The sequence below is a fragment of the Aplidium turbinatum genome, chromosome 17 (genome assembly GCF_918807975.1).
Source record: "Aplidium turbinatum chromosome 17, kaAplTurb1.1, whole genome shotgun sequence".
In the NCBI taxonomy this organism is placed as follows: domain Eukaryota; kingdom Metazoa; phylum Chordata; class Ascidiacea; order Aplousobranchia; family Polyclinidae; genus Aplidium; species Aplidium turbinatum.
The window spans coordinates 19,729,202-19,756,496 of NC_137488.1; the positions used below are offsets into that span (position 1 = coordinate 19,729,202).

Consider the following 27,295-nt stretch of genomic DNA (forward strand, 5'->3'; position numbering starts at 1 on the left):
AGAATAGATTTATCTAAATATTCCTCTCATTACCGTCTCGGTGGCATAGTGGTTACTGCGTCGGCCTCTGAATCGGTAGGCATGGGTTCGATACCTTGTCGGGTCATACCAAAGACTTTTTAAAAGTGGTACTGAATCTAATTTTTGCTTGGCACTGAGCAATGGAGTAGATTCGGGTAATAATGTAGTCATTTGCGCCACTAAACGGCTGCATTGCCACTGTCTATACTTTGTAAAGCGCTGAGAAGCAACGCAATCTGCGATGGATACAGCGCTATATAAAGTCAAACATTTTTAACATTACAACCGATATAAAGGAAAGACGCTACAAGATTGAATGAATACTATTGCTTTACGCAGAGAGAAAGTATTTATCCAATGCGTTTAATATTCTCGTAAATACTCATGTGGTCACGTGATTGGTCATTGAGTTTGTGTTTAGATTAGTTTGAGTTATCTGATAAATTATTATTAACGGTCACTATTGCTCAGAAAGGCAATTGTAATATCTGTGGATCAATAACTTTTATTAACACAAAGCTGTTCGCACAATCATTCACTTACATGAGACAAACTGCTGGTCAGATGACCTCAAGTTCAATGAATACACGTGGAAGGCATTCAACCGTAATAAAGCAGTGTTGTAAGGGTTGGCTACATATAGTACAGCAATGAAGGTGGTATGGCAATATGATTAGGTTACCATTGACACCAATGTAGAGCGGTTCTGACTATTGTGGCTTGGTGCAAAAGGTCAAACTCTCAGATCAAAAGGCTCAAACAAAAACAGCAATTACTTGCATTAAACTTACGCTGCTCGACATTGGGTAAGCTTTGCTGAAAGTAAAGATTCGTGGAGGCTCACTGTAGCCCCAATCCAGAGAAAAAGCGTCCCAATAGACAAAACCGTCCGAAATTCCATCATCACCGATGGCAGGCTTTACATGTTATCGTTGAGGTCGTGCCTGCCTGTCACGCATTGGACTTTTTAGCCATAAGGAGAGCTTGCAAATGACTTAATTTTTAAGCTACCATCTTCGTTTCGAAGTACTGTCACATGTGTTAAGACCATGATGGTGTTATCTTTAGATAAAGTATGAAGTAAAAGTATGAAGTATGAAGTTTTGTGGCCGTGCTAACTACAGACATAGCCTACTACATAATTTTTCATTCAGGCACGTTTTAAACCTTTCAAGGTTTTGCCATCTTTTCCCGTTCGTTAACGTGCTGGTAGGTTTATATCGATTTTTGTAGTTAGTATCTTTTTCGTCCCGGACGCGTTAATGACGAAAAATAAAATGATTGATTTTTTTTTTGAAGTAATAAGAAAATCCATGTAAGTATCAGTGACGTAAGATAAACATTTTTTCGGGTGTCCAGTCTTTAAACATTCATCAGGTTTGCAGTTTATTCAATAGCTCTTCACATCAAAATAAACTGGTGTGATATGATACAAAAGTTACTTTGCAAACCAAGTACGTGTTTGAAACTTTTTAAAGAAAACTGAACACTCAAAACAACGGTGACCGTACGCCACTGATAAGCATAGCCTGTGGTGTGCCTGCTGAATGTTTCGGTGTGGAGACGAATCCCGGAGCGAACGCCCAAATAAAGAGCCAGGTAACAAATTCCATCCCAACCTGGGAGGTGTAATCCCGGGGGAACCGAACTTCAGCTCTGAGCGTTGCGTAAAAAAGTTAAATAGGCTACTTAGAATGGTGGTTTCCAGTGGCCAAGAATTTATATAAATAAAATACGTCCATCATTACGCTTGAAATCAGGGACACAAGTTTTTCCGCGATATTTTTAGTTACTAAATTTCTTCTGAAAGTAACAAAACGTCAAAGACAATAATCATGATTTTAGTCAAATAACAAGACCAAACGCCACCAATTAAAAGAAGCCAAATATACCTCTAATCGTGAAGTTATTCAACAATACAGAAACTCGTATTTACATGAAATTGAGAGAAAAACTAATGTAAAGTCGCGTTTTTCCTTGGTGTTTCCTGGTATCTTGACTAACGAAAATTAAGTTTTGATATTCTTCCAACGACTAGATGATTGGCATTTTTTTAGCTGGATTGTGTGCCAGTACAATTTTTAATGAAATGCTTATGGCAAAACTTACTCAACACAAGAAAGTTGATTGGACTAAACTGGGGGAAGTTCATAAATTCAAAGCGATAGAAAAGTCAATGAATAAAAAAATGTATTTTGAAATTACTCCTGATTGTTTTTTGAGATGTGACACTGAACAGTGAACATCAAGTGAACGCTGTGTCTGTTGATCTCTTGATCTCTTTCAAGCGTAACAATCAACCTTTGTCTTCTTCCGCCATCGCGATAATGGTTTTGCTCTATCCCGGATGTCATCGCACCATCTCAGCACTTCTCATCTGCAAATGAAATTTAAATAATGCACAAAAAACAAACACATACTAAATCTGTATAGCGACCTGTTTGATTCTTTCTATGAAGCGTTTCAAACCGCAAAAACCAGCATCTTGTTTTTACAATGAAAGAAAACGGAGGAATTTAGTCGCCTACAATTTGTACAAATAGATTAGTACAGCTTTGGTAGAGAGATACTTCTTGAAAATCATAGACAGATAATGTGTTTTATGTTGCTTTGTGTTTTTTCCTTGATTGCCTTTATGTTGTTCCGCTCACTATCTTGTCTCATGACCACACTCCCGCATAGTTTATGACAGATTGTTACCACCTTTTGTGTTTGTTCGTCAGTAGTTGCTTGTACGCAGTTCAGTGAAGTTTTATTTATTTTTTGAATTATGCAATTCAATCTTATAAAGCTGATATCAATTATCTGTCTATGGTTTACAATTTATATCCTAGGAAGAGTAGTAATATTAAAATAATTTTAGAAGTTCTGAGAATGTTGATGAAATTAAATGATACTACTACTCTTCCTAGGATATAAATTGTAAACCATAGACAGATAATATATATATAGAAAAATATAGAAAAAACAACAACAACACAAATTACTCCCAAAGTAGCATAACAGATTAAACTGGAACTAATATAATTTATAACCAAAGTTTTACTGCAATCCCAGAAACTACTTTGCTAACTTTGCTTTCGACCCAAAATGGTTACTATTCACGAAAAGTAACGTAGTTTTTAAAAACAACAAAATCAAACTGACCAACCCAACCGTAATTAGGAGCATTATTGTCCCAGGTTAAGCACATTGATAAGTTAATTGTTATGAACCAAATGTTTTACAGATAAGAACACAATTTCGTTGTATTTTGCTTCTTTTCAGTCTCAAAACAATACTATCAACCTTGAAAATTTTTCTTTGGACTTTTTTGGAATAAACCTTGCTGGTGACATCAAACAGTATAACAAAGAAGCTTTGAGGTTGAGAGGCTTATAAGCTACCCTTCAAAACAGGGGTCATCAAACTACGTCCGGCGGCCAGATCCGGCCCACGAGGTTCATCTGCCCGGCTGCCAAGCTGTGCCAAGAATGTGATACACATACTGATATTATAAAACTCTTTGAAAATACCAATTTCTGAAAGAATTAATGATGCATGACCATCAAACGCAACCAACCATTAAACGTGTTGATTGTTGCTACCAGCTGGATAAATTACACTCACTCTGTTGAATCAGCCATTAGTTGCAGACCGTTGAATAAAATGGTTACCCGGCCTGTGGGGACCTTTTTTGACCGTCGCGTGGTCAGATCACAAAAACATTTGGTGACCTCTGCTTCAAAACATTACTTTCATCTCTACCAATTCAAAGTGTGATCATTTTGATGCTACATTTAGAAACATTTTGCAGTGATGGATTTAGGTTAGGGTAGAGGGTGTGAAAATTTTCTGAAGGCCTCTCTTGCAATTGTTGCTGTTCAAATCTCTTATCTCTATGAAGTAAAGTTGCCTTACCATACAACCATACATAAAACCATACATAACCATAGCATAACCATAACATAACCATAACATAACCATAACATAACCATAACATAACCATAACATAACCATAACATAACCATAACATAACCATAACATAACCATAACATAACCATAACATAACCATAACATAACCATAACATAACCATAACATAACCATAACATAACCATAACATAACCATAACATAACCATAACATAACCATAACATAACCATAACATAACCATAACATAACCATAACATAACCATAACATAACCATAACATAACCATAACATAACCATAACATAACCATAACATAACCATAACATAACCATAACATAACCATAACATAACCATAACATAACCATAACATAACCATAACATAACCATAACATAACCATAACATAACCATAACATAACCATAACATAACCATAACATAACCATAACATAACCATAACATAACCATAACATAACCATAACATAACCATAACATAACCATAACATAACCATAACATAACCATAACATAACCATAACATAACCATAACATAACCATAACATAACCATAACATAACCATAACATAACCATAACATAACCATAACATAACCATAACATAACCATAACATAACCATAACATAACCATAACATAACCATAACATAACCATAACATAACCATAACATAACCATAACATAACCATAACATAACCATAACATAACCATAACATAACCATAACATAACCATAACATAACCATAACATAACCATAACATAACCATAACATAACCATAACATAACCATAACATAACCATAACATAACCATAACATAACCATAACATAACCATAACATAACCATAACATAACCATAACATAACCATAACATAACCATAACATAACCATAACATAACCATAACATAACCATAACATAACCATAACATAACCATAACATAACCATAACATAACCATAACATAACCATAACATAACCATAACATAACCATAACATAACCATAACATAACCATAACATAACCATAACATAACCATAACATAACCATAACATAACCATAACATAACCATAACATAACCATAACATAACCATAACATAACCATAACATAACCATAACATAACCATAACATAACCATAACATAACCATAACATAACCATAACATAACCATAACATAACCATAACATAACCATAACATAACCATAACATAACCATAACATAACCATAACATAACCATAACATAACCATAACATAACCATAACATAACCATAACATAACCATAACATAACCATAACATAACCATAACATAACCATAACATAACCATAACATAACCATAACATAACCATAACATAACCATAACATAACCATAACATAACCATAACATAACCATAACATAACCATAACATAACCATAACATAACCATAACATAACCATAACATAACCATAACATAACCATAACATAACCATAACATAACCATAACATAACCATAACATAACCATAACATAACCATAACATAACCATAACATAACCATAACATAACCATAACATAACCATAACATAACCATAACATAACCATAACATAACCATAACATAACCATAACATAACCATAACATAACCATAACATAACCATAACATAACCATAACATAACCATAACATAACCATAACATAACCATAACATAACCATAACATAACCATAACATAACCATAACATAACCATAACATAACCATAACATAACCATAACATAACCATAACATAACCATAACATAACCATAACATAACCATAACATAACCATAACATAACCATAACATAACCATAACATAACCATAACATAACCATAACATAACCATAACATAACCATAACATAACCATAACATAACCATAACATAACCATAACATAACCATAACATAACCATAACATAACCATAACATAACCATAACATAACCATAACATAACCATAACATAACCATAACATAACCATAACATAACCATAACATAACCATAACATAACCATAACATAACCATAACATAACCATAACATAACCATAACATAACCATAACATAACCATAACATAACCATAACATAACCATAACATAACCATAACATAACCATAACATAACCATAACATAACCATAACATAACCATAACATAACCATAACATAACCATAACATAACCATAACATAACCATAACATAACCATAACATAACCATAACATAACCATAACATAACCATAACATAACCATAACATAACCATACCATAACCATAACATAACCATAACATAACCATAACATAACCATAACATAACCATAACATAACCATAACATAACCATAACATAACCATAACATAACCATAACATAACCATAACATAACCATAACATAACCATAACATAACCATAACATAACCATAACATAACCATAACATAACCATAACATAACCATAACATAACCATACATAAAACATGTTAAAAAACAAAGACAAAAATTGACTGTCTAGTTTCTCACTACCGGTAATACTAAAACAAACATAGTAAACACAATCATAGAATCTGTTAAGAAAATGCCTCATTCATCTGTACCAAAATTTACCATTGGCGTTTTGTACCTTGAAAATATCTTTCGGAAACATACGTTTCTTTGCTCAAGCTTCTTTCCAACTCAAAAGATGAAAAACCTTCGCTGGATGAAATAGTTGCTAAGCTCAATTTTCTAGAACGAAGCTTCGGCATGGCGGCTTCGATCGCGAAAGAGAAGCGTTTCTGGGTCGCGCATCGTTCTCCAGTCCAAGCGATGGAATAGTTGGTCTAAGAAAGTCACATCTTGCGTTAAAAACACTTTCGTTACTTTCTTAGTACTTGGTCCCGTTTTAGACCTTTATATCCAAGTGCTAGTGAAAGAATTATCGAAACAGATGTCTCAACACGATTAAAACACTGAAAGAAACAGTAAGTGAAACGAGTCATAACTTTCTTCCAGTTCCAATTTGTAATAAGCGATATACTGTTCTGTATATTTCCAGTCGGATTCAGTTATAGAGTTTCCAAGTTTAAAATGTATTTAGTTAAAGCGATATTCTTTGCAGAGAACGTTTATACCCTATGCTACAGGTAAAAATAAAGTCTTGGGATATTATCAACTTGTGTATGCACAAAAAATAACGAAATTAACATCACGTTGAACTAGGAGAAAGTAGCTGCAAAAATAACATATAACTTTCAATAATAAAAAGCGTTTGAAACAATGGTCTTCGTTTATTTTCTTTCGCCCTTTCGAACTGTGGATTTCCTTCCGTAAACTTTCTTATGCTAATAATATGCATTTTTATCTAAAGCTATCTGCTATTTATGCAGATTTTTTCCACAAATTGAAAACATCAACAATTTTCAAGTTTGAATCGGATGCACTTTAAACCTGTTTGCTTGATTGAAAGTTAAACGCTTTTAGTCTCCACCGTGCGTTCCAAGAGAAAACCGTTCTTTGAATAAAATTATACTTTGTCGATTGAACGTTGGTTGACGTATAAAAACAAACCAAAAATACTGCAATTTTAGCTTTAAAACTATTAATCCGACACTCGATGTATTCAATAACAAATGAACTTAAAGGTTTGTTAAAGTTATAAAAAAGCCCGTATTGTGATCACACAATCAACACGCCTGTTGAATGATGATATTATGGCTGGTGATAATATCGAGCTTGCACTAATTTGCCACATTTTGTTCGGACTGTAAAACATGTAAAAAAAAGTTTAAACTAGTATGAGACTGTTCACCAGGCATTAGTTTAAAAATACCCCACGTTCTATAGATTGCATGATAATAATCATTGGCCACATTTTATAACAGTTTGCCACGAAAAAAGTTTTAAAACGTTACCCAGCCAGAAAACAGATACAAACTTCCGCGTCGGAAATGGCTCATTTAAAAAAATATCATTTTGCATTTTTGAATCAGAGTGGTCACAAGGGCAGCTTTACATGATTTGGTTTGGTTTGGTTTCGTATCTTTATCCTCGGACTGAAAAAGCCTTGATAGGTTATTCCTGGTAGTTTCGCATACTTGTAGAGGCTCTTGACGCAGGGCCGGTTACCGAGATTGGCAGAGTGAAGTTTTCCGATTGTTAAAGTGTTGTTGCCGGGGAATTATTCCATTCACTGGGTGTCACTGAATGGAGAGCAATCCTGAAATGCACTGCTCAAGTGCACACCCCAAGAGTCGAACTTGCGCCGCGTGACCTTGACCCGGCCGCGTAGCTACTGAGCTAACGAGGCGGACCTGAGCTAACGGGCGGACCTATGTATTTGCTAATGTGGGCTAATCCGGTCAGCATTTGAGACACATTGTCCAACATAAAGATTTTGAAAAAATAAATGTTATTCAAAAACAGTAGCAACATTATTGTGTTCGGCATATCCCTGTTGATGATAGAACAGCAAAAGCAGAGTTTGATTTTGAAACATAAGCAGCGAACGAAAGATCTATCGTAGCCTATTTGTTAATTACCCTGATGGCAGATTGAATGGCTTGGCAGGTTAGATCATCATGCTGATGTTGCTTCAAATACTCCTTCATCCCAGGAAGCAAAATGAATATCAACTTGGAGCCAGATTGGATCATTTCGTTAAAACCCTGAACAAAATTAAAACGAAATAAACCTATTCAGAAATTTGCCAATGTTTCGCTCTGATGCTGTGTCCGTATTTTTTTTATGAAAAGTGTTGCCAAAAGAGAAGAGCTTGTTACATCACCTAGGTACTTGTTACGTAACTTAGGTTCTTGTCACATCAGTTCAAATTAAACCTTACTAACTGGAAGTCTTCGTCGTATTCAGGCACATGCTGATGGTGACAAGTTTAAATTAAGTTAACCGGACCATTTTTTCCCACCTTTAACCATATGCAGGCATAATTGAGCAACACCATAGCATTTAACATTATAAAAACAAAATAGCTAACGTTTTCGGCTATGCATCTAGCCCTTATCAAATCTTTAAAAGAAAACTAATTGTATCTTTAAGCATGTCATAAAAGTTTTTTGCTAAAGACACAGCAGCGTGTTCTTGACTGGTGTCGAACCAGTGTCCTTCCGATAGTTTTGTAGGCTGCAAGCTTCTCTCCGCTCGATCAAACGGTGGTGTGAAATGGTGGATGGTTGGACGGTGAAGTTTTATCATAAAGATCTAGAAAAACCATGACTCGTTATGACGTCATAAATTAAGGTTACCTTGTAAAACTTGAACATGCTCCATCCATCTTTGATGAATTCCGTCGTCAGAAATACGATTACTCGATGACTTCGTGCAATGGAGTTTTGCACAAAATTTGCTACATCTGCCGCAAAATTGGAAAATGCAACAATTTGTATGTAGCATCCCATCACAGTTATAACTAACCTATAGACTTCTTATGTGAAGATAAGTTGTCGTTTTATAAAGAAATACATTAAGATTTGAAAACAAATTAAACTGAGGGCCGTGTGAGCACCATCTTTGGATCCCTCCCAAAATCCACTAGTGGCCCCCTATGTTTAGTGATGGCTCTTAAAAATAGGTCAAGAAGCGTTAGATTGTAACCTCAAACTCTTTCAATGTAGGAAAAAAGTTCAAAGTCATCATTTCAGCAAAGAGTAAACAACTCTAAGATTTAAAAAAAGAAAATATGCCGACAATGCAATAACTGATCTGGAAAAAAGTTTGGGAAGCCGGGAAGGACCAGAATTTTAACAAAAAAAAATTTTTAAGATCAATGGATAATGCAAAACTTAATGTCTAAAAATGTAAAGTAGCCTAAAATAGAAAGAGTGGGGGGCTTGTCCAACCGGAAGGTTTTAGGCATTATTGGAGCAATAATGTTTTTTTTGCACAATGCACATACTGTATGTAACCATGCGTCGCTTTGTAGGCTATGTCATAATCAAATTCATCAAATTAAAACTGGATGTGGGTAGAAGGTTTCAAATAAAGTTTGCCTGCCATTTAAAAAAAAATCATTTGCAACTACAGAAGGATTTCAATAATTTATATCTTGAAAATTTGTGTAGTCCAGTGTGGTGTAGCTTTTCAGCAGGTTAAAACTTTCTAAATGCATTTTATATGTCCTCATTATTCGCTTCACCTATAGTATTTTCACGGCCGGCGCATTTTATTTTATAGCCTATCTCCATTAATCCATTTCGATTGCTAATTAACTAGGCTATTGGAGTGAACAGTGTTTACTTCGCAATAATACATTATTTTGCTAGTTTTTTGTGGGACACAAAAAAATTTTGACTTCTTAATCCACTTCTGAAACTACACATGCCCAATTGCCCATTGCCCAAGGTCGCTGGTAAAGAGAGCAAAGCGAGAGAGAAAAATAAAAAATGGAATTACACTTTAACCCTTTGCTTTTCAACGTTTTTTTGGAAGTTAACTGCTCAAGGGGGGGCCGTTTTTGGATCAAATTCAATCAGCTGTTACGTGTTATCCGCTGATGCTATTTGAACAGAAGTTGCACTGGTGTGAAAGCAAATCATTTGTATATAAGTTTGAAAAGTCATTATTTTAAAATTTTATATGTTAAACTTGATATTTCAATTTTTGCAAAGGTACCCAAAAACGACAATTTTGATTTAACTTGCCGCTATTTAATTACCGTGCTAATCCGATTTCATGCAAACTTCTGAATAACAAAGAGCTCGATCGAACGCACGAAGTGTGTGTGCGGTGTGCCGAATCATTGCATTGATTAGAATTTACGACTTGCGAGCAAATCTTATTGTAAGCTACTCACTGATTCTAAAATAGTTACAATCAAAGTAACATTGTTACACGAATTTGAAAAAAAAACAAAACTGCGTTTGTTGTCTTACATTTTTATCCTAAACTAATGCATTCCCAAACTCATGGCTAGCTTCTAGTTTTATGGAACCAAATTTCTCATAAGTAACACCTTAGCCTGCTTGAATAGCTGTTTACATCTTCGTTTGTGTATTTAGGTCTACAATTGAGTTTGTAGTATGAATATTTTTAGTAGAGAGAAGACAGTTGAACAAGTTGTTGAAATTATCTGAAATTTCTAAGTTCAAATTAGGTGCTTTTGAAATTGTGGATTTGTGTCAAGTCGCATCACAAATATCATGCAGGCCACATCATAAGTCATTTCGCTTACGGGTGTTTATAAACATGACTCATAAATTACATCCACAAAAAATACAGCATTTATATCAACAAAGCTAAGTTCGAAGCTCACTTTTTATTGAAGATTGTGTCAATCAATTCGAAATAATGCAACAGCGAATTGCCGCCAGCGTCGAAATAATGCAACAGCGAATTGAGGAACGTGCGTAAACAAAGGAAATGTGAAATAACCCACAGTCAGCAAATCTACATAAATTTAACGTTTACAAATGTTGAATCAATGTAAAAGGACTGGATTGCTGACTGGGTCCTTATTGTTTGAAGCACTAAAAATACGCGTAATATCGACAACATCAGCAAGGCAGTGATTATGTTTCTGGCCAAAAAAAAAAAAATAACTTTTGACTTCAAAGATAAAAATGATTATAACGAAGCTTCAAAGTTTGTCGTAAAACATTTTACAGAGATACAATAAACATAATCATTTTGTGCCAGATTGTGAGAAGACTTCCTAGATTCTTTCCAACCATTTGCATGATTGCAAATTATTTTCTATAACTCTATATTGCTAAAAAATGGCTTCTTTGTTGAAACAACGTGGCTACAATTCTATAAGAAATTCTTAGGCCTACTACATTGAAGTAATGAAATTTTTTTTGTGATTTTGCTGATGACGTTTTACAATATCCGAGAAGTAAAAAATAATAATGATGAATTATTTTATAAAACCGTGGTTTGCAAGTGCTTCACAAAAAATTGTTGAGGGAAAATTTACTATTAGACGTAAAACGTTTGTAAAAGAAAATTGTCGGTTTACGTATTTATAATGTTTATTGCGCTGTTATCGAATTATAAACTGCCTGTATTGTCTACCTTTGTGGTTGCCGGCCAGCTTAGAGCAGCATGCAAACCATGCGTTTTTGGTATTTGCATCGTGTTATGATTCTCGAAAATCTCCCACAAGGTCTTTATTTTTATCGTGATATTTTTGTGCCTTGTCTGTCCTGAACTTGAAGTCATTGTGCAGCACAATCCACACCGGTTTTTAGACTCAGTCTTCATTGAAAATCTTTTGTGTGGTGCATCATTTCAAGTAGTGTCTTCCCCTAAACTGTTACACAAATCGCCCAGAACCAGAACCATCGTGTTATCTTACAGCAGTTGAGAGCCCGTTATTGTATGTGTGGAATTATTACTGTAGATGTCTGACTAAATTCATGCCAAAGTTGAGCAAATTCTGCTTTCGGGATCCTTGCCGTTATTTACGGTATTTTTTGTTGATAAGTTTGGGCAGCATTTTTCCAAGATAAATGAAGACATCGGTATTGTTCGTCACTTAGATTTAGTTTTCTCAGCATTGTTTATTCATTCTTTGATCCACTAGTTTGTCCCACTTTTGGTATAATCGGATCGTTTATAGCCTAAATGGCGGGTCTTCACAATAGCCGGCCTCTTATACATTGGCGCAACGTATTCAGATGTTGAATCAATGATGAAGAAAGCTGATTTGTTGTTTGTCTTATGTGACGCCTAACTTTATGCCTCGTCTACAGTACAAAATATTTTGTAATGTACATTGTGTACATTGTACATTTTGTTTGTAGGCCTACATTACAAAATATTTTGTAATGTAGATGAAGCATTATCATCTTTATTTTGCGCTCTTTGGAACAAAACACAGTGCACTGTGAAACAAAAATACAGGACATAACAACAAGTAGGCGACATAAATCAGTGAAGGGACGCCATCGAGTTAGCTGCTACGTGTAAATGAAGCCTATCTCATAATTTTGAGTATCTCACAATTACTGTTTGCAAAAACGCTATTTCTCCGGCTTCTCCCAAAAGCATTTGCAGTGATACATTTCCTCAATTGCAAGTTTTGTCAATGAGAGCATTTCCATAGAACGTTTATTTCGAAACCAAGTTTTCGTGTCTTTATCCAAGAGAAGATTTCTTATTGTAACGTTTTTTATTCGTCAATGAATATTATCTGCTTGAAACAACTGTTTTGAATAGTTTGTGGCCTCCATAGTCTACTATTTTGATCGTGGATTGCTATTCTTCTTTGTAGAGCTGATAACGCAAAAAACGTTTGCTATTATTGTTTCTAATTAACAGCTTTGCGATCACTGGCTTTTCTTTGTAGCATAAGAAATAACGCGCTTTGTATTATTGAGGTCAAACCAAACAAAAGAAAGCAAGAGAATGCTTCTCTCTGCTCGCGCATATCGATGCACGAAGCAATTATGAGCTTATGGCTTGTCATCGCAATGTAATCCATTTCACGCTTTGCTGGAAGTTAGCTAGAAATAGCAAAAATTCACCAAAATCTTGAATTTACAAGAAAACTACACAACTTTTAGCATCAAATTTAATATCATCAGATCCGCCTGGCAATTTTAGGAAAAGTCAAGAAAAACCAAGTGCATGGCGTTACTGTGCTTCAAATAATTAAAGGAAATATGAGGGGGGGGCCAAATCCGGCCTCCCTTTGAGGAGCAAAGTGTTAAATGTAACATAATAACAAGCTAAAAAACGCTGCACAAAATAAATATGCGTGGGCCCCCAGCCGAAGGTTTGAGAAGCAATAAATACAGCTTTTGTTGATTTAAGCTATTGATGTTGACCTTTTTTAGCAGCATTTTTCTCTTATAAATAGTCAAAAAACATTAAACAGACTGAAAATGAGTGGGTCTCTAAACTGCCGTAGGCCCCCGGTCGGGGGGGAAAGGGGTGGGAGGGGTTTACACGGCCTTGCTTACAATCATAGTTGCAAAGTGGTTGAAATGTTTGGTTAATCTAATTAAAAAATGAAGAGCCAAAAATGTAGATACTAAACTCATGTTCAGCAAACGTTTCGAAAACTAAACTGCTTCTAACGAGTAAAGTGTTATTTTACTGGCTCTGAAAAGCAGTTTAGTTTTCAAAGCGTTTGCTGAATATGAGTTTAGTATCTACATTTTGAGTTCCTTTATTTTGTAATTATTTTACAATCAGATTCGCAATGGTGCCTTTATTGGATCAAAACATGTGATCCGCCCAGATTTGCATTGGCGCTGATATAACAAACACAAAGCAAGACTGAATGCCATGTTTATTTGAATACGAGTGGTAGTAGCCTATAGTAGGGGCGGCGGTATGTATTTTGTAATGAAGCTAATAATGTAATAATAATATACATATTGATAGTTTCCTCATTTTAATTTGTTGGGACTGAGTAAAAGATAGAAAATGAATGCTTTAGGTTTTTGGTCCCAAGCGGGGGAGTAGTTTGAGTCTGCCTACTAGTTGTTGATCCCAAATTCAATTCTTCATCTTCATCAACTCATCAAAACTTAAAATGAAGCAAATATATCGAACCAGAAAGTAGATCATTGCAAAGATCAGCAAGATTTTCACTTTCCATCAGCGTTATTGTTTGTGGTATGTTTATTTGTAGCAGCAGACGCGAAATAGTAGTTGAGTAGCAAACAGCGCTTTTTCATGCAAATAAGATAACGTGATAATGTAAATTCGGCAGAAACTTGGTAAAATTAATTTTGAACTGAAATTAAAAGTCCCGGCTCGACCAACAATCTAGTTTCAAACCACAATGACGTTTCTTTAAGATTTTCAAGCCTACAAGTCCACTTACATTCGTTGGAGTAATTTTTTTCTTCAATGAAAATCCTGTAACCCATTTCCTTCAGGATGTCACTAACTGCTGTAACGGATGTTTTGACGTCGACAGCGCTGAACGTATCGTTGTCTAAGCCGTAGTTGTACACGAGGAACGCGCCATAGTCTTTGTCATCTGCGTGTAGACAACGGAGAAGTTGTAAATACTGAAAATTTTGGTTGTTTCTAGCACTAGTTGCAATGTCCATTTGATGAAAGCGTAAGTAAAAGCAAGTTGATTCCAAGTTGTGGATAGTGATTATCAAAATCTTACAGAGGGTATTTAAAATTGAAAAACTGATGTTGTTTGAAGTCATAATGAAGTCATAGAGATTCCAACGCTTATTTTTTATCTTAAGTCTTGTTGTTGAAGATTTAGATTATTAAGTAGGAGAGAAGGCAAGGAAGCCAATCTTCGAGTTCTCTTTCAAGTATGTCGCAAAGTGTCTTTCCAAAGACACAGCCGCGTGCTCTTTAGCGGCATCGAAACGACGTGTTTCGATTGTCGTACAAGTCTTTTCATCACTCGACTACGCTGTAAGGTAGCTTGTTTTTGGTGGTTACATATACAAGGGTTACAAAGATAAAAAGTCTTACAAATAACATTTCGTTTTTATTTAATATATGTAATAGGCTGTGCCAAAAAATGGCGAGGTTCATGGATTTTTCCTTAACTTTCTGAAAATTTGTAGTAGACTTTTACAAACACAAACGTAAAAAAAAAAATTGAAAATAATGACGTCACACGGTCGCGCTGGGCGTTTCTATGGCCCATTTTCATAAAAATTGTCATATTTCGAAAACCACTGGAGATAAAAAAAAGAACTTACATCAAAAGCTGCAGAAGTGGCATGTTTGTATCTGCTCTAAGAACACTTTTTATTCTAGGACTACTTGAAAAATATTTATAAGCAAAAAACTGAATTTTACTATTTTTTTGTATAGTAGGGGAGATGCAGGACCTATTAGACATTTTTTTTCTTTTTTGCTTTCATTTCTTCAGTTTATATCAAAATGAGACAACATTTTCAGAGAATACGGCCAAGGTCAATGTTTATTGACTGTGTAAATATCTTGACAATCGAATTTATTTCTGTGAGGTTAAAGCTTATACAAACTTTTTTGAAGAGTGTACATTATATACACTCTTCAAAAAAGTTTGTATGAGCTTTAACCTCACAAAAATACATTCGATTGTCAAGATATTTACACAGTCAATAAACATTGACCTTGGCCGTATTCTCTGAAAATGTTGTCTTATTTTGATATAAACTGAAGAAATGAGAGCAAAAGAGAAAAAAAATGTCTAATAGGTCCTGCATCTCCCCTACTAGGCTATACAAAAAAATAGTAAAATTCAGTTTTTTGCTTATAAATATTTTTCAAGTAGTCCTAGAATAAAAAGTGTTCTCAGAGCAGATATAAACATGCCACTTCTGCAGCTTTTGATGTAAGTTCTTTTTTTATCTCCAGTGGTTTTCGAAATATGACAATTTTTATGAAAATGGGCCATAGAAACGCCTATCGCGACCGTGTGACGTCATTATTTTCAATTTTTTTTCTTTCACGTTTGTGTTTGTAAAAGTCCACTACAAATTTTCAGAAAGTTAAGGAAAAATCCATGAACCTCGCCATTTTTTGGCACAGCCTAATATGTAAGTTACTCCATGTAATACTCAGGATAAAATTGTTTGTATTTCAGCTTACTTACCTAACTCATATTTTCCAAAATAAATTTTGTAGAGAACCTTTAAATAGATCAAGTTGTAGATGATGAGTATCATCAGAATCAAGACGATGAATAAAGCTCCACAGCAAATGCCAATAATAGATGCTGTTGACTCCAATCCAGGCACAATTTTTCTTCTCAGTTCCACTGTATCATTCGCAACTTTACTCTCTTGTGTGTTTGTTGCAGCAGAGATAACATATTCACCATAATCAGATTTGCTGATGTTTCTATAGAAAAAAGAATTAATGTGGTCTTGCCAGAAGAAGTCGGACATTTTTTTTAGTTTGGGTCATCGTCAGCACTTTCATGATATAATCGTGCATCTTCGTGTACTAAAACAAGCAACGTAATGAATAGAATTGAAAGTTAACGTTTTGCCACTTTTACCTTTAAACAGCTGCCCAGACAGAAAATTAACCGTTTTTTCAATAAAAAAAAAGTTGATTTGTCATCTATTACCGTCGTGTTGCTTACCTAATTGAGAAACGAATTGGAACGATGGCCTTCAGCTTTTGCTTGTCAGTGTCAGCAGGATTGTATAAATAACAGACTTCATCCAAAGTGCTGCATTAAAAATTGTATTTTTAGTTTGTAAAGTAGACCGTAAATATTGCGCTGATTAAAATGTGGTTACCTAGAAGCTGTGCTTGCTAACAACACAGATTTTATTAATAAATACAGTATATTATTTTCGAAACTGTTTCAGGCGAAAGTGTTTGTTACTCACTATGTGCAGTGTTTTTGCTCGCTTGCGTCGTCTGCTGTATCACAGTCCGTCCGTGTATCACTTCCTTTCTTGAAACAATAAAAAATAATTTTAAGCTGAAATTGACGCTACTTTGCACCCAACTGGTGTTAAATAAATTATTATTATTATGTTTATTCCAAATTGATCGTGTTTACAGTATTCATACCACAGACGTGTCTGCAGCATTCTTCCTACAGACGTGTTTGCAGTAGGCCTATTCACAAAACAGATATGTTTAAGCACATATTTAATGCCGACATTTTTAAGCACTGGTTGAGACATTAAATGGCCCAATTTGCGATGTGCACATCATACTAGTGACATATCTGGAAAAATCTTTCAGGAGGGTGTGATATTTACGTCAAAGCAACTATTGGAGGGGAAGTGGTGAAGCAACTTTTTCAATGCTTAAAATAAGAGTTTGCTTGAAGCTACAAATACTAAATGCAGCCAAACATGTGTGAAACGTCACTCAACATGTAAAACAATGTCATCAAAACTTTGTGATAAGTGCAAAAAAGGTTTGTGTTGAGAAGGAGATTGTTCCCTCCCCGTAGCTACATTTCTGCAGAATACGATTCTACTGCTCTACCACAAACGAAGTGAACGCTTCGTTTTTCCAATCTTATTAAAATAGTGAATTATCCAATCGAAAACTTCGATCATACGATATCTTCTTACTTTTTGCCAAAAAAACGAAACGCTTGAGTCTTCAACTTGTCCCTCTCCAAAGTTCCCAATGCAATTGAACACAGCCTCTTCGTTTTCGTTTTCAAATACATCTTGCGAGCAAGTAAGGGTATGCTGGGTGAAGGTTACGGGGTCTGCAAAACAATAGTAACGACTCACATATATATACAATAGTCTCCGCTTACTAAGCCCATGGTTAATAGGCCCATCCGGTTCATCAGCCCAAAATCGTCGGGTCCCTTGGTGGGCTGAATAAGCGAGGACTACTGTATATCGTTATAAGAAAACCGACAATGTTGAAAACTAGACATCAGCGCTCACGGGTGAATATTTAGTAGGCATACTGGGAATGTCAACATTGACGTCACTGCAAATGCAGTAACTTGGCCATTTTTAAACATTCTGTCTGAGTTATTGACTGTACTTCAACGAAGTTATGGAACTCTTTCAATCAACTTTCTGAGAATCAAATCAATCAACCACCCCCTGTTAATTAAAAGGAAAATCAAAAATGACTCTTTTTCATCCGCTTACTGAACTTAAATTTTCAATTACTGGGCATAAGCCTGAATTGTTAGGTAGGTTTGGCATATTTTGTTTTTTCGTTGTGATGGTCAGAAATAAAAACAAACTGAATTGAACTGATATCGGAATCTCAACAATTCGCTGCGGCAAGCGGTTATGACCGCTGCGCGTTTCCGTGCCCAGCATCGGCAAACGTGTGTAGCCGCAACATCTTGTTGCTTAACGTCAGAAAAACGTTTATGGTCGTTTATTGTATTGATCAGCAAAAAACAAGTTTGTTTACAAACAGTCTTGAAAAACGTTTGTTCCCAGACAGCAAGTCAACCATTTTTTTTACATTGATTCAACATCTGCAGACGTTGAAGCTATTCAACGAGTCTTTTCACATTTATTCAAGGCCCGGACACATTGAATCCATGTAAAAGAAGCTGATCACTCGATGCCGGTTGAATTGCCGAGCTGAATACGTTTCACATGAGTTCGCATGCCTTGAAGGAGTCTCAAAAGCGGGCAAAAATTTGTTCACAACTGGTTTTTAAAGAAGTGGTTTTATATTGATCGAAGACCTGAACAAGTTGAATCTATGTAAATATCACATGGCTAAGCCCAAACGTCGGCAAACCTTTTCGCAAAAAAAAAACGCCGATACACGTCATGGCGACGTAAGCGCAAGAGTCGATGCAGACTCAAGAGACATGTGCAGTGCATCTATTTGACGTGATGATGGGAGATTTGAAATAAAAACAAATATTACATGGATATAATAAAAAATAGTCCCGATAGCTCAGTAGGTTAGCGCGTGACTTTGTAAGCGAAGAAGCTTCAAGATCAAGCGGCGCTGGTTCGACTCTCGGAATGTGCGCTTGAGCAACGTAGGCCTATTCTAAAGACAGCTCTCCATTCAGTGGCACCTAATAGATAAATTAATTCCCCAGCAACAACACTTCCATAACCAGAAACTTCACTCTGTCAATCTCAGTAACCGGCCCTGCGTCAAAAGCCTCCGCAAGATGCTAAGCTACCAGGAATAACCTATCAAGGATTTGTCAGTCCAAGGATAATGATTTCAAACCAAACCATAGTCACAACACCAAATAATTTTATTGCCAACTAAATTATCAGAGCTGAAAAAATATCAACTTTTAGTTTCAACAACGCATAACTTGTTTTGTAACTCATGTATGAAAATACTTTTAAAAAAAAGCTCTTTCAAAGACCATCAACACCATTATCATATTAATATGATGTACTTACGGTGAACACAAACTTCTGTGTAGTAGATGTACCGGACCATCCCATTGTACGTCACAGAGCACGTGTAAAGGCCAGCTTGCTCAAAGTCAACCGATTTTACCACCAGCTAAAATGATTACATTGTTACACATTACAGGTTTTACACGTTATGTAGTAGACTGTACAGAAAAGGCATGAATGCTGTAAAACTTATCGACTTGCCATGTCCACACACACAAAACAACATGCACAAGCTCAGACGCATACATACACAATTAAACAATACATACGATTGATACAAAAAAGTGCCCAATGCTAAGCAAAAAAAAAAACAAGCAGAGCATATTACATCAAATGCAGCCTCTTCTGATGAACCCGATAAGGGTGAAATAATCTGTTCCAGTTTTTAGTGAATAGTAACTTCATTTGGTAGATACACATTTAGATATAAACTACACCATACAAAATTTGTGAAGTCACTTTTCGAGCTAGTTTTCAAGTCATTTATCAGAAGCAAGGAACTGTCGTTGTGGCGTACGCGTTGATTGATTATGTGATCAAAGGCTTGTCTTTTTACATTCTATTGTTGACGGTGTTCAAAAACCATGTCTACCACATTAACAAGCCAATTTTAACAACTATGTTGCTATATCATCCAAAGATTACCGCATTATTTTCATTCACTTCAACTCCATCCGGAAGAGTTTCTGAGCAATTGTGTCGCCATTGGTATGAATATAAATCTTTGTACAAATCCCTGTCTCCTATTTTAGGAAAGACATCGGTGAATCCTGCAAAATGATATTTAAATTCAGAAAAACATTCCAGACAAAAAAATCCGTCATTTTTACATTGATTCAACGTCTGCAGACGTTAAATCAATGTAAAAATGACAGATTTTGCTGCCTGGGATGTGTACCGCGCAATTGGCAATGTGAATCTGATACTCGGTGTGGTTACAGAGAGTATTCCGAAAGTGCAACACTCAGTCTCATTTTTGTCGTACTCATCAGGCTGACTCTCTGTGCCTGAAGTTTCAACTTAAGTGAACTGGAAAGCAAGGAACTTAATTTTCGTGTCCACCTTCAGGCACGAATTTTTTATGTCTTTCCACAGACACAATCGTGTGGTCTTGATCGGTGTTGAATGGGCTGTGCCAAAAAATGGCGAGGTTCAGGGATTTTTCCTTAACTTTCTGAAAATTTGTAGTGGACTTTTACAAGCACAAACGTGAAAGAAAAAAAATTGAAAATAATGACGTCACACGGTCGCGCTGGGCGTTTCTATGGCCCATTTTCATAAAAATTGTCATATTTCGAAAACCACTGGAGATAAAAAAAAGAACTTACATCAAAAGCTGCAGAAGTGGCATGTTTATATCTGCTCTAAGAACACTTTTTATTCTAGGACTACTTGAAAAATATTTATAAGCAAAAAACTGACTTTTACTATTTTTTTGTATAGTAGGGGAGATGCAGGACCTATTAGACATTTTTTTCTTTTTTGCTCTCATTTCTTCAGTTTATATCAAAATAAGACAACATTTTCAGAGAATACGGCCAAGGTCAATGTTTATTGACTGTGTAAATATCTTGACAATCGAATGTATTTTTGTGAGGTTAAAGCTTATACAAACTTTTTTGAAGAGTGTATTTTGTTTTATTTTGATATAAACTGAAGAAATGAGAGCAAAAAAGAAAAAAAATGTCTAATAGGTCCTGCATCTCCCCTACTACAAAAAAATAGTAAAAGTCAGTTTTTTGCTTATAAATATTTTTCAAGTAGTCCTAGAATAAAAAGTGTTCTTAGAGCAGATATAAACATGCCACTTCTGCAGCTTTTGATGTAAGTTCTTTTTTTTTTATCTCCAGTGGTTTTCGAAATATGACAATTTTTATGAAAATGGGCCATAGAAACGCCCAGCGCGACCGTGTGACGTCATTATTTTCAATTTTTTTTCTTTCACGTTTGTGTTTGTAAAAGTCCACTACAAATTTTCAGAAAGTTAAGGAAAAATCCCTGAACCTCGCCATTTTTTGGCACAGCCTAGTGTTGAGCCGGCGTCCTTTCGACGTCTTATCAAGGTCTCACCACTCGACTAAACAGACAACAACTTGCCAGAAATTAAGTTCCGTTGCAAGTATTCAATTGCTATGATTGAGCTTCAAAGAACGCTTTCTAAGTTTAAATATGACAATAAGTTTGGATGACGAATCAATTCAACGGCTGTTCGACACCTGCCGAAACATCTAGACCGCGTCGCCGCCACTGCCCAATAAGGGTGGAAATAGATAGAGCCCCTCGACCCCTGGAGTGGCAAAGAAGGTTCAAACGAAGAAGAAGTTTAAATATAAAGATTTTGATATATCTAAATAGAAGACTTCAATAAAATATAAATAACTTTGATAAAACAGAAAAGTGAAGAGAGTGATAAGGCTATCACTATATTTAAAAACTCACATGCGTACTAAGTTACTTTGTTAGTCATATAGTTTGCAATATCAAGTAGATCAATCAATCAATCAATCTACCAAGTTTAATTCGATACAGTTCCACGTGCGGTACAACGTACAGTACAAAAGCAGAACATGAAATATATGAAATTTATTGATGTTGATGTTGCACCGGCGAAGCAACGAAAAATACACGTGGTCATGTAAAAGTGAACATACCTATAGTCGAGGTAATGCTAAATGTTCCTGTTACAAATGCTTGATAGAAAAGTAGTTGCATTTGCCCATAAGCACGCTTTTTACTCAAATGTTTAAACGCAACTTACCTTCACACTGAAAAACTTTTCTATCGTCGACCTTTGACTTAAACTTATATGTGGGCTTGGACTGTAAGTAGTCGCCGCAGATTTCCGTAGGCCTATCAGTCAGGTTCAAGGTGATGTCTATAGTCCAGCAGTCATTTGAACTCAAACTCTAAACACAAAATAACGATCGATTGCTGATGTTGCAGTTTCAGACATCACTTTATCTGGTCCAGATTGAATGCGGATCGGACCAGATCTCTACCAGATTTGGACTAGAAGAAGTGGTTGATCTAATCTTTGCTTGGCACTGAGCAATGAAATGGATTCAAGTAATAATGTACTCAGTTGCGTCTCTATACAGCTACACTGACACTGTCTGCTTTGTAAAGCGCTGAAGAGGAACACATTCTGTGATGGATACAGCCAGTGATGAGATTCAGCTGGTTCGCCCCAACCGCTTTCTAAAAATAAAACGGTTCTCAGAACCGGTTCCTGGCTGACTTCTCGAGTGGACCTGACCTAAACATTGGTTTGGTTTTGAATCTTTATCTTCGGACTGACAAAGCCATGATTGGTTATTTCTGGTAGTTTCGCATACTTGTAGAGCAGGGGTTCCCAACCTGTGGTACGCGTACCATTAGTGGTAAGCGAAGGTTTTTCAGGTGGTACGCGGGTAGCTTCCGTTTTTTTCACAAAAACCTGGATTCACAACTTTATATTTTTTTTATCTGGTTTTGTTTACAAAAAAAAACTCCCCAAGCCTATTCTTATTGTCAAGTAACTATTCCTGTTGTTTCGTGTCATTACGATCTTCAAAATACAAGTCATGCTAATTGCCAACAAGGAGCACAGTTGCTTTGAAAAGCCGTACAACGCTGTGGGACAGTGGGCGTTAATTATGTCAAATGATTGCTCTTGATAGATATTATTTACTGTTTTATAGCTTAGTCTACAAATAGCGCTGAATAATGATAGTTGTAAGCTAAAAATAGATCGGAATAAAATGTTCTGTAACAGCTACATAATGGTTACAAGGAATGTTCTCCAATAAACTTCTGGCTGAGAATGGCCTGTTCATACTCAACGCTAGCTTCCCATGCTGTTCCACAGCTACTGATTTCCCTTCCACGCGGGAATGCGAGCAGGGATTTTCAGTCATGATGAACATCAAGTAAAAAAATCGAAACCGACTAGGTACGCCCGGAAATGACTTTCGATGCGCTGTTGGCAAATTTACACCGCACATCGACCAATTGGTGGACAGTAAACAAAAACAAAAATACCATTAAATTTAGTTGTGGTGCTTTAGTGTTATTTTAGTAGGCCAATATTATTATTCTTCTGAATAAAATATGATTCGATCAAATTATTTGTTCTGCAAGAAGTGGTACGCTTGGCAGTACAGAGCGTCCAAGTGGTACGAGATCGTAAAAAGGTTGGGAACCCCTGTTGTAGAGGCTTTTGACGCATGGCCGGTTACTGAGATTGGCAGAGTGGAGTTTTCCGATTGTTAAAGTTTTGTTGGCGGGGAATTATTCTATTCAATAGGTGCCGCTGAATGGAGAGCAGTCCTGAAATGCGTTGCTCAAGCGCATACCCCGAGAGTCGAATCAGTTCCGAGTGATCTTGAGCCGGACGCGTAACCACTGAGCTGACGGGGTAAATATTGTACGCAGGGTTACCAAATGTGGTTATTTTTAGTCAAAGTGAAGCGGTTGCTAACAAGATTGGATCCCACCACTGGATACAGCGTTACATAAAAACACACATTGTTATTATATGCGGTATTTAGACGCAATTTCACTTACAAGCAATTTCAACCGGAATTCATTTGATTCTTTACTTTGAGGATCTGGAATGACACTTGTTTCTGACAAATAAAAATCGTTTCCTTCAACTATTGTTTTGTTTAGTAATAATGTTCCATTTGATCGCATGATTTGGCACAGTAGCTGAATGAAAATTTGGATGTTAGCGGCAATTCAAATACTTTTGCTTCACAAAACACTCTGCAAGTAAATTTTTAAATGAATGTGATTCAATATTACAGAACAATTTTGTGTTTTATGAAAGTTTTAGAATTTTTTGTCGAAAATTATACTTCTTTCAGAATTCATTTAATCGTGAGTTCATCGTTGTACATCATCGTAGTCGCGTATTAAGATTTTTAAGAACAAGAGTTTGTTGTTTCATATGCAGATTGAACTCATTTTCATCACTTCAAATCTAATTTGGAGCCTATTTTAGTTGTGTATTAAGAAAAATGACAACAAATATAAAAGTTGAATATTTCAAACGCCTGGTTACACTAACTAAAAAATAAGGAACCCAAAATGTGGAATCTACATTGTAGCTTAAATACTAAATTTATGTTCAGCAAACGTTTCAAAAGCTGGACCTGTTTTTATTTTCAATCCAACTGAGTTTTTATCTTTGTTGCTATAAATTCATTAACACGGTAGATGAAAAAAGTTTACTGTAGTCTTTGAAACGTTTGGTGAACATGAGTTTGGTTGGGGTTCTTTATGTATTGATAAATAAAGGTCATGTTTACTAATAGACTAATTTTTAAATTGAAGCAACAATTAATCCACAGCATGTGAGGTATTGGATTGAACTATTTTCAACTTTTTCCACAAGATTTTGTCTTAGTGTAATAAAAATTGACCGTTGAATGTGCTCAGTTAAAATCTTTACTAATTTTTCTTTTTTGTTCGTTTGTCGAAAAGAGCATTTTTCGTTTTCAATTAGAATTTGAATTTCAAACAAGGTCTTTACTCATTCTTCGAAAAAGGCTTTTAAACGTGAAACACACCAGCGATCTTGCAAAGGGGACGCAAGTGTGATCCGCGCTTAAACATGCTTCAATTTATTGATCAAAACAACGTATAAACATCGCATGAGGAGAAACATATTTTTTAAGATATGGCTTAATGATACTACTGTACCTCTGTACTTTCTTCCACTTCCTCGTAATATCCACTGTAATAGTCTCCAGAATCAGATTGTATGTAAGATGTGTATATGAAGCTGTTGTGGTCAAACAACGCGCAGGACAGAAACATCGGCCAGCCTGCATGAGCTAGCTTGTACTCTGGCTTCAAATTAACGTTTTCGCACCCATGGTCTGTGAACGCATGAAACAATTGAGATGAAGATGAAACTGATTTGCTGATTGAAGTGATCATTGAAGTGATCATTGAAGTGATTATAAGTGATCATTGAAGGCATATCCAGACCTATTTGTGCTCAAGCATGAATCAGATTTTTAGCTAATAAATGTCATTTTGTGCATTGATCCAACGTCTTCTGAAACTTGCTATCTTGAAAGACCCACACGTGGTTGATGGTTTTTGCCCTCCGTCAAAAATACCAACAATCTTACGATGTTTTTTATATATAGTAGTCTCTCAATCAGGGGCATTAAGATTATAATTTGGGCCAGGTAAAGGTGAGTCCTATACTTAATCCAAGCATCGTGGAATGAGAAGATAACGTTATCATTATACAAACCCTTCGGAACTAACGAGAGCAGGGTGGCCAGTTCCTTTCTCTCGGTCGCCTTTCCTTCAGCAACTACGCCCACTTAATTTATTACACCCTGGGTACAGGTGAGCGGTGTTTTTCAACAACCAGCTTAAGCCGGGAGTCGAACCAGGATTGCATGATTGGAAAGCGAGCTCCTTATCCGTTGCGCCATCCCACCACATTGGAGCTAGGTAGACGTGAGATTTCCGGACCCAAAATTAAAACATATTTAAGAAAACGGATTATTTCCAAAGAATACAAAGTGGTTTCTTTACGTTTACAGATCCCTTGAAAAGGATACTCTCCTCTAAAATTACCCTGGGCCGGGTCCAAAACGCTGTTCCCTGAACTTTCCAGTCAACGCTACTGCTTTCAATACTGACAAATTATCATAAATTTAATGTTAACATCTTGTTGTAATTGAAAATATCTTAAAAATCCCATTTCATCATCGTATGTTCTAAATGTTGGATGAAACTTTTGACTTACCTTCATCCTGAAAGGATACTTGTACAAGCAAACTAAAGAGAAACAGATGTCGCAACAGTGGATACATGACATTTATTGATTTACAGCAGCCTATATCCTACAACACAAATTGATTTCAAAGCAATTAGGTTTAAAGAATAATTTTTCTTTGAAATAGCATAACCATATACAATATAGTTTTATCATTATTATACTGTATAGTATATTCTTTTATGTCCGTGGTTTTATACGTTTGCAATGCCATAATGTGAACTCTGTGATAAACGGTTTTGATACCATAATAATAATTATTTTACCAATAATTATAATAATAATGATTAATGTTTAATATAATAATTAAAAGGCAAAGGTAAAGGTGAAGGTGGTCCCATCCTTGATTCAAGTGTCGGGTATGAGAAGATAAGGTTCTAAGCCTTCTGCACTAAGGAGAGTAGGGTGGCCAGTTCCTTTCTCTCTGCCGCCTTTACTTCAGCAACTCCGTCCACCCAATTTATTACACCCTGGGTAGAGGTGAGCGGTGTTTTCAACAACCAGCTTAACCGGGAGTCGAACCAGGTTTGCATAATTGGAAAACCAACGCCTTATCCGTTGCGCCATCCCACCGTTAATCATACTAATTACTAATGATCATAATCGAGCGGCATCTCACAATACATCTCAGCAAAGTAACATGGTCCAAGCCCAAAGCCTGTCCGAACATCTTCAGCAGGACAATAAAATTTTAAACTATTGTCACCTAAATCCTACGTTAATTTTAAGTTTTACAAACGGTTCAATTCCCCTAACTGCGTCACCATTGGGAGCATAAAACGCTTCAGACCTCCCTGATAATGAGCTTACCAGACCTTACCTTGCCGATTTTCTTTTAACTTAGCTACTTAATT

At 35.7% G+C, this 27,295-nt stretch overlaps 1 protein-coding gene across 1 annotated transcript; it reads right to left on the minus strand.

Moving 5' to 3' along the window:
- Window positions 1-1,064: 1,064 nt before the first annotated feature.
- On the minus strand, window positions 1,065-26,478 carry LOC145786295 (X-linked interleukin-1 receptor accessory protein-like 2). The gene is made up of 15 exons (XM_082597936.1): window positions 26,412-26,478; window positions 25,343-25,521; window positions 24,203-24,346; window positions 22,416-22,563; window positions 20,303-20,427; window positions 19,658-19,763; window positions 17,870-18,012; window positions 17,168-17,235; window positions 16,915-17,004; window positions 16,420-16,667; window positions 14,686-14,844; window positions 9,155-9,261; window positions 8,435-8,560; window positions 6,538-6,736; window positions 1,065-2,398 (listed from the first exon to the last, which is right to left on the minus strand). The coding sequence occupies exons 1-15, from the start codon at window positions 26,476-26,478 to the stop codon at window positions 2,385-2,387; spliced, it is 1,923 nt and encodes a 640-aa protein (XP_082454062.1). The 3' UTR covers window positions 1,065-2,384.
- Window positions 26,479-27,295: the final 817 nt, after the last annotated feature.

Excerpts from the sequence above, each read along its gene's own strand:
- LOC145786295 (XM_082597936.1), bottom strand. The coding sequence starts at position 26,478 with ATGTATCCACTGTTGCGACATCTGTTTCTCTTTAGTTTGCTTGTACAA. Across the intron at positions 18,013-19,657 it reads CACAGAAGTTTGTGTTCACC|ACCCCGTAACCTTCACCCAG; the intron begins GTAAGTACATCA and ends ATTGTTTTGCAG. Across the intron at positions 6,737-8,434 it reads CCATTCAATCTGCCATCAGG|ACCAACTATTCCATCGCTTG; the intron begins GTAATTAACAAA and ends TGACTTTCTTAG.